At 44.3% G+C, this 12,725-nt stretch overlaps 1 protein-coding gene and 1 pseudogene across 2 annotated transcripts; both read left to right on the forward strand.

Moving 5' to 3' along the window:
• Positions 1–1,546: 1,546 nt before the first annotated feature.
• On the forward strand, positions 1,547–8,277 carry LOC124671405 (annotated as a pseudogene).
• Positions 8,278–9,585: 1,308 nt separating this feature from the next.
• LOC124677381 (wall-associated receptor kinase 2-like) lies at positions 9,586–12,335 on the forward strand. 2 transcript variants are annotated; one of them, XM_047213371.1, is made up of 4 exons: positions 9,586–10,519; positions 10,645–10,794; positions 10,930–11,329; positions 11,561–12,335. In XM_047213371.1, the coding sequence occupies exons 1-4, from the start codon at positions 9,646–9,648 to the stop codon at positions 12,120–12,122; spliced, it is 1,986 nt and encodes a 661-aa protein (XP_047069327.1). In that variant the 5' UTR covers positions 9,586–9,645; the 3' UTR covers positions 12,123–12,335. The 2 variants fall into 2 exon arrangements, with proteins under 2 accessions (XP_047069327.1, XP_047069325.1); XM_047213369.1 differs by having other exon boundaries at positions 10,930–12,335.
• The last annotated feature ends 390 nt before the right edge of the window (positions 12,336–12,725 follow it).

Genomic DNA, 12,725 nt, shown 5'->3' on the forward strand with positions numbered 1-12,725 from the left:
ACACCTGCACATAGGGCCTACCTGCACAGCACAACGGACGCGGTGATATTTTTCTGCCTAGACGAAACGTTTTCTTCATAGAGCGGTGGCATTGCCTGTAATTTCACCTGGAAATAATGGGTAGTTAAAAAACGGACGAAATTTTTGGGGAGAAACCTTCCTTCCTTTATTAGTAGTCACTCTTGGCGTTCGGGAAATCCCGAAATTTCGGGACGGGTAATTCGGGAAAATATTATTTCGGGACCCAGAACATGACACCCGAAATTTGTCCAAAATTTTTGACTCCCGAAAATTCGGGTAACCGACAATTCGGGATCGGGTTCGGGTAATCCCAAATTTCCCGATGCACAACACACAGAACAGAAATACAACGGTTTTCTTTGGCATCTCGTCGAAGACTAAGGACGTCGGCATCGCACTACAGATTGGTTCCTCGAGCTCGGAGGCACATACGACGGTGCGCTAGGAGGCGCTGCACAGCTCGGCGTCGTCGCTGCACAGCTTGCCATCATCGTCGCTTCAGGAAGAAGGGGATGAGCGTCGATCTGTTGCGGGTGGCGCAGCGGCTCCCAGCTTGGAAGGGCGACGGTGCACTGGAGCATGTGTGAGAGCGGGCGGCGTCGTCAGGCGCAGTTTCAGACTTTGGGTAGGATGGTGGCCATGTGATGTGTGCGGCGGCCAAATCGTGGTTGACTGATTGGATTCATGGGGAGATGGGGAATTGGGGACGGAGGGCATCTAGGCACGACACAACACAGCGAAGCGAAATTGGGGATACGTGAGTAGTTGGGCTGGGCCTTGCTATTTGGGGCCTTGGGGGTAATTTTCTCACTGGGATATTTCTATATTTCGGGATATTCGGGCCTGTTCGGGTACACTGTGTGGAAACCCGAATTTCCTGAATTAATTTCGGGAAATCGAAACACACTCCCGAATATATACTCGGGTTTTTCGGGTTCGGGATATACGGGTTCGGGATCGGGAATTTCGGGTTCGGGATTCGGGATTCGGGAAATATGCCCGGAGTGAATTAGTAGGTAAAGATAAAGATATAGGTATAGAAATAGTATTTTTTTTGGGTAGGATATATCAAAAGGAGAGAAGAAAAAGAAACAAATGCTACGTATGCAAAGCCCATACCAGCGAGGCGCCCCGGTTTTGGACTCTGCCGGCCCATATTATTTCAGTGCTCGAGCCTGCAAGTATACTTTGCCCCACGTATTGGACCACCGAAACGGCAAGACCATTGTCAGTACTATTTCCCTTCGTTTTGTTTTCTCATAGCAGTCCGCACCGCAGACAGGGGAAAATCTGCAAAAAATCAAAACAAAATATACAATTTCTCGAGTCGCTAGAACACCGCCACTTGGTCGGCGGCGGTCTCGCCGGCACACCCAGGTGAGGAGGAGGGCGGTTGTCGGAGCGGGAGCGCGAAGCTTCTCCAAGCCGCCGGAACCCTAAATCCGGCGGAGGAGGCAGAGGGGAAGGGCGCAGGGCGCTCCTGGATGCGGACCTAGGGTTCCGTTTGGTGGGGTTGGTGGCCGGCATGGGTCGGAGTTCGGGGGGAGAGGGAGGGGCGGGAGGAGGAGAAGGGGAGGCGGATGGCGGTGGCATCGAGGATTGCTCGCCGGGGACCATCGTGTGGGTGCGGCGACGGAACGGCTCCTGGTGGCCTGGCAGGATACTCGGGCAGGACGAGCTTCCGGCGTCGCAGGTGGTGTCGCCCAGGACAGGGACTCCGGTCAAGCTACTCGGGCGCGAGGATGCAAGCATGTGAGTTTTCCTGTTATTCTCCCCTTCTGCAAGCTTTTGCCCTAATTTGTTGTGGTATGCTGCTGCTTAGTTATATTACTAGGTTAACACGTTTACCTAGGGGATTAAATACCCCGTGCTGTTGATCAGTGAAGGAGTTTCCGGTCAAGGAATAACATGGGAATACCTAATGGACGCCGTACCAAACGCTATTAGATCAACAATGTAATGTTGCAATAATTATGGCAACAGCTTCTGTTATGGACAACTTGACTTCCATATGTTAATGAATGAATCTTCCGTCGGTTGTTTTGGCAGTTACTCAGTGTAGACTCAGAAATAGTTAAACAAACAGAAGATTCACGATCACCCGGATCCCTTCTTAACCTAATAAGGGGCTAGGCTGATGTATATCATGTGTCGTGTGCATCATTATGTGTGTGATAGTGCGATTGGTTTATTATTTGTGTTGAAGGGGTGGATAAATATGGCAGGGTAAGGATTTGCACCGTTTAAGTTGTGTTACATATATGTATGTCCTTGTGGAGGTAAATGTTCAATTATCCTCTAGGATGCACTCAATATATTCCATTTTTGCAAGAACGGTGACAAAATTTACAATATGTTGTAACCTATTTGATACTGATTTGCTATATAACGTCTGTAACCATGATACATATATTATTACACTAGTCAATCTGTCATGTCAGTTTGAAGCAAGTGATGCCGCAGTCAGTTGAGGTGTAGACTATTTGTGTTATAGTGTTACTGATAATTGTTCCCTCCCACAGATGATTTTCTCAACAGTTGTTAGATGTGCTTAGATTGACGGTTTTTATTGCCTTTTTTTCCAGTGCGCAAAGTTAGACAGGCAGGATGATTATGTTATGAATTATGATGTGTACTTCCTCTGTATTATACAATGCAGAATAGTTATACTCCTTAGAAGTTAGAAAAGCACTGTTTCCAAATCTTAACAGCTATGTGCCCAAAATGCATCACTAAGCTTACTTTGTTATCTTTTGGCTGCTGCCATGGAATGAAATGTAGCTGGTTTAAGAGATGTTTCATAGAAAACACACGTGACTAAAGTATGAAACGACAAGAGCATTCGCTGATTGAAAATTCTTCCATGCAAGTGGATATCACTAATGACTTATGTATATTCAGTCTATTGGATTTGTGGTATATTAAATACTGTATTTTGATGAGATTCGTGAACTTATGTTGGAGTAAACTACTGCATGTATCCTTGCTGGAGTTGATTGTCTTTAAATATCTTTCCGCATAAGATTATGATACGGCTCAGCTTGCACTGAGACGATTATAGGGGCATCCTTGACGTTTCACCACACTCACCAAACAAGCAGTAGATCGAAGTAGAGAAAAAAAAGGATTGTTGAACGAATTAGTAGACAGAAATAGAAGAACTAGGTAGGCAGCAAAAATGAAAGAGATTCTTTGACCTTTGCAAAATCATGCAAGAAACAAAGCATGCAGATTTTTTTTTCCACTAAGGTTGCTCAACCTACCCCAGAGCCCAGATCAAAACCCTAAATATAAGAAGACGCGGAAGCTTGGCCACTCCCAGCATGGGCATTTTTATGTTTACTCATAATCTTATGAAATATATGCCTAGCATGTCCATTTATATTGCATAGCTAAACCCTCTTAACTTCGCCAAAAGCTGGCCCTAGTGGTAAACTGAACACAATTTGAGACAATCTCTTAAATAAGCTCCCTTTCCTTTTACCTCTCAGCAAGACATATCCGATTTCTAAAATATTCGCCCAACTCAAATAGGTGCTAAAAATATCCTGGACACTTTCCTTTTGGCGCCAGTTCCTGTTTGGTGGACCCCATTAAGCATGGGCCGAGCCAGCGTCCCTGTTACCCGGCTTTACTGGGCCCTTGCGTGTGCTTGCCCGCTGCGTGCTTCGCACGTTGGACAACATGTGAGTGGCTGTGCATGGTCAAACATGTGTCCATCAACCTACTTAGTGCGGCTGTGACATAGTAAAACTACTTTTTGGGCCGTGTCAACTACCACACTTGCTTATTGGGCCTCTAGACTCTATTTATCCATGAAGGCATCAAGGCATGGGCAGGCAACCCATCCCCAGAAGGCAGGCAGCTGCATGTGATGCACTGTATCTCTCTCTCTTTTTACATGAAAACTGATCTGGAAATTTGTGTGATGCTTATATTCATAGATATGTAATATGCAGAAAATTTGAATCGCCCTGCGACTTGCCCAGGCTTTGGATAATTCCTAGGTCCGCCACTGCCATCAGGACATGCAATTCAACCCTTGATTGGTTCGGTTGCCGTTATCATTCCAAAAAAATAGGCAACACAATTTGGTTGTATAATAACTTACCAGATCTGATATTTGTTTTAGCTGCACACCATCTTTATCTTTCCAATTAGAAATCATTTCTTGCTTAACCTCATGCACATGCATGCCTAAGCCTCTTCCCATATGCGTGGACGTATGCATGTTTCTTTTCTATATGACCATGCTAGTCAAGTTCGGAAGCTCTGTCTTTGTCTGATTCTGGTGACATATACATAGTGTGGTCAAGCTGGACTTCTCCATGTCCAGCAGATTGCACTCGCCCACCATCGTGACATGTATGCTCTCATGGGCTCATCATGTCATCACCTTCCTAATAAAAAAACTGAAAGAACTCTGGCTCGTAGACGTCTTTGATTTTTAGGGTTCGCTTTTCAACATCAACTTGTGATGCACAAATAGCAGGCTTATAGAGAGCATCAACAGCGACTGTCGTTGGGGTAAACATAGCCATATCAGATTACATTTTCCTACAAGTTCCACTGTCCAATGTCTTGCTTAAATTAAATGATTTCATGTATGTAGTAGTTTGCCAATCACTGTAGTAATGTGCTTAAATGATTTTCTTTGGTCTTCTTATTCTTATTCACTGATCCAAATCTGAGACTAGTTCTCCATCTGCGAGTAAGTACATAAGATGTTGAACTAGATTGTTAATCCTCAATGGTAACAGACAAACTGCTGCACATCATACTCATCATTACCTGATATAATTTATTTGGCTTTCAGTAGTGCTGGTAGTTTGATTTCTGATGCTTACTTTGTAATGGTTCTTTTTTTTTCCTCTCTTATTTCAGAGACTGGTATAACCTTGAGAAATCAAAACGTGTTAAGGAATTTAGGTGTGGGGAGTTTGATGCTTGTATTGAGAAGGCAAAGTCTTGTCAACCTGTAAAGAGAAGAGAAAAATATGCTCGTAGAGAAGATGCTATTCTTCATGCTCTTGATTTGGAGAGAAAGCAGCTTGTATCAAAGTACCAGAATCAAGGTTTCAGGGGGAGGGAGTTCGATAAATTTGCTTCAGAATATTACTCAAAAAATAATGTTCAGGAACCTCAGTTGCATTTGCAAAGCTCATCAACTCAACAGCGCGTAGATCTCAGCACTACTCGTTACAAAAGCAAAAAGAGTAACAAAGGGAAAGGTAATAACTCTGTTCTCCTTGGTGAAACAAAAGAGTGTGAGCAGAAGTTCATTTATGCTGGTTCAAAGAGAAACTTGTCAGGATCTCTTGTTTTGGAGGCTCCAGGGAACACTCTCAGTAATCACGTTAATGGGTATTCTCATCTTGGACATATGCAAGGAGGGTCAAGCATAGAGAGTGAGGAAAATGCGGCCCTGAAAAGAAGAAGATTAGAGGAAGGTCTTTTTGAAGAATCTGTTGTAAAGAAACATGATAGATGCAGGCCACTTGCTCAAGTTAAACAGAAGGCCCATTCTTTTCTGTGCAATGATGATTCTGGAACTGTTGGAGTTGAAGGAGGGAAGCATCGTCTGCCTGCTATCTGTCAGGACAAGAGAAGTGGTTCCACATACCCCTCTAGTGATTTTGGGGATGCACATAACCGTGACTCTCTTCTTGCTAAGCAAATAATTTTAACAGAAGCTCATCATGAGACTGATAGTTACCCAAAGCAACAAGATACCATTTCCCAAGAGCAACCATTTCCCAACTTTGTTGAGAATCATGAATCTGATTCCTCAGCGAGTGAATGCTCAGAAACTGAGACAGAAGATGATGCTGAACTTTTGCAAAGTAAGTGCCTCTGTTGCTACATGCATTTTCTTTCAATTTGTATTTTTAAGGTGCAATATAAATAATCATACCCCTGCTTAGGGTGTGAACTATTGTTGCCTTATATAGTTATATTGTAGAAATGTTGATATTTTCCCTATAAAGTCAATTATTTATTGATCATGCAATCATGTAGTTCTCCCTGAGGGTGGAGTTGAATCGTTGCAAAAATTGAGGACAAGTCATCTCTACTTATGCTACTTATGTGTGTACTTCGTTTGTTTTGTTGGTGATCTTTCTTTCGTTTGTTTTGTTGGTGATTTTTCTTTCTTGAAGTGTGTTGATTAAAATTGTTGTTTGAGATATGCTATAGGTATACTTGATCATTTTTATGTTTTACTACAATAAATAGAACCCTCACTTATGATAATTGATTCCAGTGACTTCTCTCACATTTCCATCTGGATATTTTTCCTTGTTTGATCATCACATCCCCTTTGTTGACATTATCTGCAGGGTATGCTAAGATACAATCGCCTGAAGCAGATGCATGTGATCCTAGTTCCCTCCACCCCCAGGCTTCTAATAAGTTAAGGCATGCAAATGATATCGACGAAGATGTTGAGGTGGCCTTTTCTACTCATATTCCTCAACTAAATGTCTTAGAAGACGAGGATGGTTCTTCTGAGTTAGGTGTCTCCCAGTGGCATATGAAAGGTAAACGCAACCAGCGGAGTGCATTGAAGAGACCAATCGGTAAGGCAGATGAAAATCTGTCATTAGACAACTCCAATAGTTTCATGAAAGGGTCGCTGAAAATGGCCAATGAAGTTGACTCTAAAATGAAGAATGTTGGTGCATCCAGCCATCAACCGTTCGGTCAATTTCTTTTGGAGAACCAAGATTTGGATTATGATTCTGATGAAACAGATTTTGTTGACAAGGCTGCGAGTTATCCGGAACTTGACACATATTATGGTAACGATTACCCCTCATCTTCGAAACCTACCAGAGATAATGGGCAAAGTTACACTTTCAATGACTCTGAAATTCCCTGCAAGACTTCTCTGCTCAATAAAAATGACGATCAGATATACTCTCTTGGTCGGAAGGCATGCAGGGAAGGATCTTCACAGTATCAGCGAAATAATGGCTCACATCTTGGTTCCATCAGCCCGTTGTTCAATGTTGAGTTGAAGGTACAGGCTAACTATCAAGGCGAGCATGTCCCATTGGTTTCTCTAATGAGCAGACTGAACGGCAAAGCTATAGTTGGACACCCTATCATAGTCAATGAAATTGTAGAAGGTTCAGTAGATAGTCTTGTTTTTGGCAGTGATCTTGTTCTGGAACAAAGTGCAGCAGTTGCACCTGCTTGGAGAACAGGCAGAAGGACTGCTATGCCAAGAGTTCCACGTTCTAATTCATCACAAGCAACCTTGGATATGAAAGCTCCCTTTGATAGGTTTCATGCTCCTCCCAGTCAGCAGGGAGTCAGGCTTGCTAAGAAAAACATCTCCAGTGTCCAGAGGCCATTTCTACAGAAATCTCAAAAGAAATCCGGAACCAAGAAAGGAAGCTCACCAAGCATAAAAAGTAGAGCCCCTTTGCCCGTTTCCATTGGAAAAAGAATCGCAGAGAAGGTGGCCAAGGGAAGGCACATAGACGCAGTGATATTCTGGGTGGTTTGTTAAAATCAGAAGGAGCAATTCCATTGGTCACATGCGTCCCTGTAAAGGTTGTGTTCAGCAGGATAATGGAAGCAGTTGGTAGGCCATCTCAATCTCTTCCTCACCGTGTGAGAAAGGCTGGTCCTGCCATAAGGGATCCACCATAGGTCATGGCTATGCTAGTACATATGGTTGGCATAGTTTGACCTGGCTCAGGCTTGCAGCTATTGTATGTACATTTTTCTGGTACTGAAGGAGCAAACTGTTCATACATCAAAACTGCTGATCTCTGACTGTTCGGTGGCTGATGTAAAGATGGAGAACTGCTTATGTGTTGTAATCCGATGGATGTCCCTTGCAGAGTCAAGCCAATTACCTCCATGAAGAGGCTTCTTCAAAGGGGGATAGCCAGAACGGTGGCCAGCATTTGGATTGGTGGTCAAAGTTCTAACTTCAGCATTTTATATCCCGTGTCTATATAGTTAGTCAGTCTTCGTTGTTGCATACATAGCCAACAGTCGATAGGTTTTGTTGTGGTGCCATGTATATAGTGGCTCAGCTATATTCAGATCTTCACCTGTTTGTCCAGAAGCATATGTAGGTTACAGTTAGTCGATGCAGTAAACCAGAATACCTCAAATGTTACTATGAACATCTAGCTTAAAGTTACATGTTACAAAACCTGCACTGATGTGGTTTGGCTGTCGTGACTGATGTGAGATAGCTGGTGTTTCTTTGTGTTCAATTGATGCGGTTCCTGTATGGCTGTATGTATGCTATCTTGCATGTCTTATTTTTTGTGGAGCCGGTATTGTATATGTTTGTCCCTGGTGGAACCATGAAAGTTTTTTATGCTGTACTGCGACTATTGGCAGTGCTGCGAATCTGGAAGCTGTGTTTCAAACTGTAAACTATGCTACCACCTCCCGCTGTTTCCCGATCAATCCCCTGGGGATGCTGGGTTTGTTTTGTTCTCGCTGCAATCCAACTGAAAAGCGGACCCGACGCACCTCACCTTGTCTTGTCCGGCGCTGCTTCTCACCTAGTCACCTCCGTACCCATCGCATTCTCCCATCACCTCCCCATCTACAACAATGGCGGCCGGCGGGGGGAATCACGGCAGCTGTCTCAGCCATGGTCCACTGGCACCCTCCCAGCGCCGGCTCCCAACTTCCTAGACCCAGTCGCCCAGCGCCCCGAGCAACGCGACCCTCGCCGGAGACCGGAGTCGCCGTGCCTGACACCATGGCGTTGACTGGTGAGGTAGTCTGAAACCCTAAAATTATCATCGCTATATTTTGAATCTGCTACTTGCTTCCCCTGCTTGTGTTGAATTGCCTGAATGGTTGGCAAGGACAGTCCCACAAAAAAAAGGGCAGGGACAGTGGATACTAAATTAGTACTGTATCCAGATTCAATCTCCACGCTTGTTTCTGTAGAGTAAGAATGGCGATTGACTATTGTTTGGGTGCAGAGAATGAGACATTGGCTGAAATTGGTGAGTCCAAACTACCACCAGACAAAAAGAAAAGTATTACTCGTAGATCTGCATACTTAGTTTCATCTGAACTTCAGCTAGCCTGTGTGAGGTGGTGAAATTAATGAAACAATTTTTATCCATGAGCTGCATGTAGACAGTGGTGATGATATTTCGTTTAGGCGCCAATGTATACATGCATAGACAATAGCGTTTTAAAAGCATCCCCTCTAGGACCCAGTATTTTGCTTGAAGCAGGAACTTGGCTTCAGAAAAAATCCGTCAAAACAAAACAAAAAAACTTGGCTTCACAAAAAGAAAAGAAAATGAGACAGGGGTTAAGTCCGTTGTTAGTGGGATAAATATCGCTTTGACCACATGGGAGCTTGCACAATTCCCCAACTGCACGTCCCCATCTTTAGCTGAGAGCCTGAGACCGGCTTGTGTAGAGTCTGGAATAAATCTCCTGGTACTGAAGAAAATATACTACTGCATTAATACGAGAAAACGATGCACCAGTATGCTTGTACCAGAGAACCACGAGAAATTGTTTGTTAGTGGCTACTGTTCTTAGTCTCCCCACTTGGATTCTTGAGATACTCTCTTTATAAATAACGTTGTGTTTGCTGTGGCCCATTGTTTCTTTCCAAAGACAATGGAGACGAAATTTCTTCACTCGTCTCTTCTGCCATTGCTTCTCCTCCTCTCATGCTTCTTTCATACATCCTTTGTTCATTCCATGGGATCAAGTACCCATGACTCCAGGTGCTCCGGTTCTGACATCTCCATCCCCTATCCTTTCGGTGTTCCTGGCCAAATCCCCTCCCCAGCCCAAGGGTTCCTGATCACATGTGGTCCATTAAGTCCGATGCTTCCCATCGGCAACACCGTGTTCACTATTCTCAACATCTCGTTGCTGGATGGTTCTGTGAGCATCATGGCTAGTGCCGCTTCTCGTTCTCCGCAGTGCAGAGGGAACTATGCTAGCTTTAGCCTTGACGGGACCAACTTCACATTCTCTGATACAAGAAACAAGTTTACAGCCGTGGGCTGTAATATGGTGGCCATGCTGCTGAATGGTAGTAGCAGTTACAGCGGTGGCTGCGCATCTTTTTGCTCTACAAATAATAGCATCGTCAATGGTGCTTGCTCTGGTGTGGCTTGCTGCCAAGCACCGGTGCCCAAAGGGTTAAAGGAGCTGTCCTTAGAATTCACGAGCATACCTACTAGGCTCAACAAGGGCAACGGTACTTCAGCATGTGCCGAGGCGTTCATCGTGGAGCAGAACTCCTATGTTTTCTCTACCGCTAACCTGAATATATCAAGTAAGAGCTCGCAATACCGGCCTGTTGTTCTCGAGTGGTCCATAGATGGTGGAAGCTGTGAGGAGGCAGCAAAACACTCTGCATCATATGCCTGCAAGGAGAATTCTTACTGCTATAACTCTTCCAACGGAATTGGATATCGCTGCAATTGTACCAAGGGATTTAAGGGGAACCCTTACCTCCAAGGGCCGGATGGATGCCAAGGTAATGAACACTTCCCTGCTTATATATCTGGTTTTTCTTGTTATCTCCAATTTTTTGTGAAATAAATTGTCAGTAAGAACTAGCCACATCTGATTCCTATTTGGTTACACGTGACTGTTGGCAAGATATCGATGAGTGCATCGAAAGGCCATGCACACATAGTTGCATCAACATAGAGGGCGGTTTCAACTGTGCTTGCCCATCAGGGATGAGTGGTGACGGCCTTAAGAATGGAAATGGCTGCAGTGGAATTGGCACTCTGCAGATTTCAATAGGCAAGTTTCTGAAGCCCATCTCTCTTTTTCGTCATGTGATGGATTTGATCATTATACAGGAGGCATGTTGAGCTAGATTAATGCTTAAGCAAATAAATAATTCTCCGAGTTTTACTATGTGTTTGCTGTTAGCAGTTGCGGGACTAGCTCTGCTACTTCTTCTCCTTCTTCTCGGCTTTTGGACCCACTGGCTTGTTAAGAAGAGAAAGGTTGCAAAGAAAAGACAGAGATATTTTATGCAGAATGGTGGCATTTTGTTGAAGCAGCAGATGCTTTCTCGGAGGGCACCTCTGCGGATATTTACCTCAGGTGAGCTTGACAAAGCAACCAACAAATTCAGTGATAACAATATTGTTGGTAGAGGTGGGTTCGGAACAGTCTACAAAGGTATACTGTCAGATCAAATGGTTGTAGCAGTCAAGAGGTCGCAGCGTGTTGATCAGAGCCAGGTGGAACAATTCGTGAATGAGCTGGTCATTCTTTCACAAGTGACCCACACGAATGTGGTTCAGCTACTAGGCTGCTGTCTTGAGGCAGAGGTTCCCTTATTGGTTTATGAATTTATCACCAACGGGGCCCTTTTTCATCATCTTCACAATACATCGGTCCCAATGTCATGGGAGGATCGCCTAAGGATTGCAGTTGAAACTGCCTCAGCACTTGCATACTTGCACTTAGCTGCAAAGACGCCAATCATTCACAGAGATGTCAAGTCATCAAACATACTTCTTGACGGGAGCTTCACCGCAAAGGTCTCTGATTTTGGTGCCTCAAGGCCAATTCCCCAGAATCAGACCCATGTGACGACCTTAGTGCAGGGGACACTAGGGTACATGGACCCTGAGTACTTCCAGACAAGCCAGCTGACTGAGAAAAGTGACGTGTACAGCTTTGGTGTGGTGCTTATCGAGCTACTGACAAGGCAGAAACCAATATCTGATGGCCAGATGGACGAGGTGAAAAGCCTAGCAATGTATTTTAGCACGTTGTTCCACGAGAATCGGTTACTGGAAATTGTAGATTCTCAAGTGGCTGAGGAAGCTGGAATGAGACATGTTAAAACTGTCGCGCAGTTGGCTTTAAGATGCTTAAGGTTGAAAGGTGAAGAGAGGCCAAGGATGATAGAGGTTGCAGTTGAACTTGAAGCGCTGAGAAGGCTGATGAAACAACACTCTGCCCTGGAGGGTGAAGAAGAGCCTGTGCTTTGGGAGTCGAGGTGCCACGGGGAGATGAATTTGTGCGCGCAATCAAGTTTTATCCATGATGGCACTGCCAAGGATGAAAGCATGGAGATCATTCTACTTCCATCTGGTGATCTGTCTTGTTAGGTCCTCCATACTAATGATCGGGTCCCCTTTGTATGTAGATGGCATGCAATCAGGTAGAAAGAAACCCAGAGTGGGGTTATATTAGTGAGTCTGTCCACGTTTCATTCATCCTATTTGTTCGAGCCATTCGTACGTGAAGAAACTTTACTGACTCGGCTCAAGTTCCCACTTGTAGTGTACCAAATCTTCGTATGTTAATCAGAATATCCATTTTGTCTTTGCGTTCTGCGGCATTGTCAATGAGGACTTCAGCTTCAAAGTAAAATGGGTTCGGAAGGCTACCATAAGAGGATCTGTCTACTTTGATATGCTTTGCATGACAATTAGATTGTAACTTTTTTTTTTCTCGAACACACGCCTAGACGTGTGTCTTTGTATATTAGAAAAAGACCGTCAAGAGAAGAAGGCAAAAAACAAAGAAACAAGAGAAGAACCCAAATGAGATTGTAACTTGTTTGCTACCTTCCCTGGCATCTCAAGTATAGCAGAAGGTGTAATTCTTTCACGGGATGGTTAGAGGCTTGGAATGGGGCAAGGATGGACAATGCATAAACTTCAAATCGACATGCATTTTGATCTGCTGGAGTCTCCGGAAGCAGAGGG

This window comes from Lolium rigidum, chromosome 7, assembly GCF_022539505.1.
Source record: "Lolium rigidum isolate FL_2022 chromosome 7, APGP_CSIRO_Lrig_0.1, whole genome shotgun sequence".
Classification (NCBI taxonomy): domain Eukaryota; kingdom Viridiplantae; phylum Streptophyta; class Magnoliopsida; order Poales; family Poaceae; genus Lolium; species Lolium rigidum.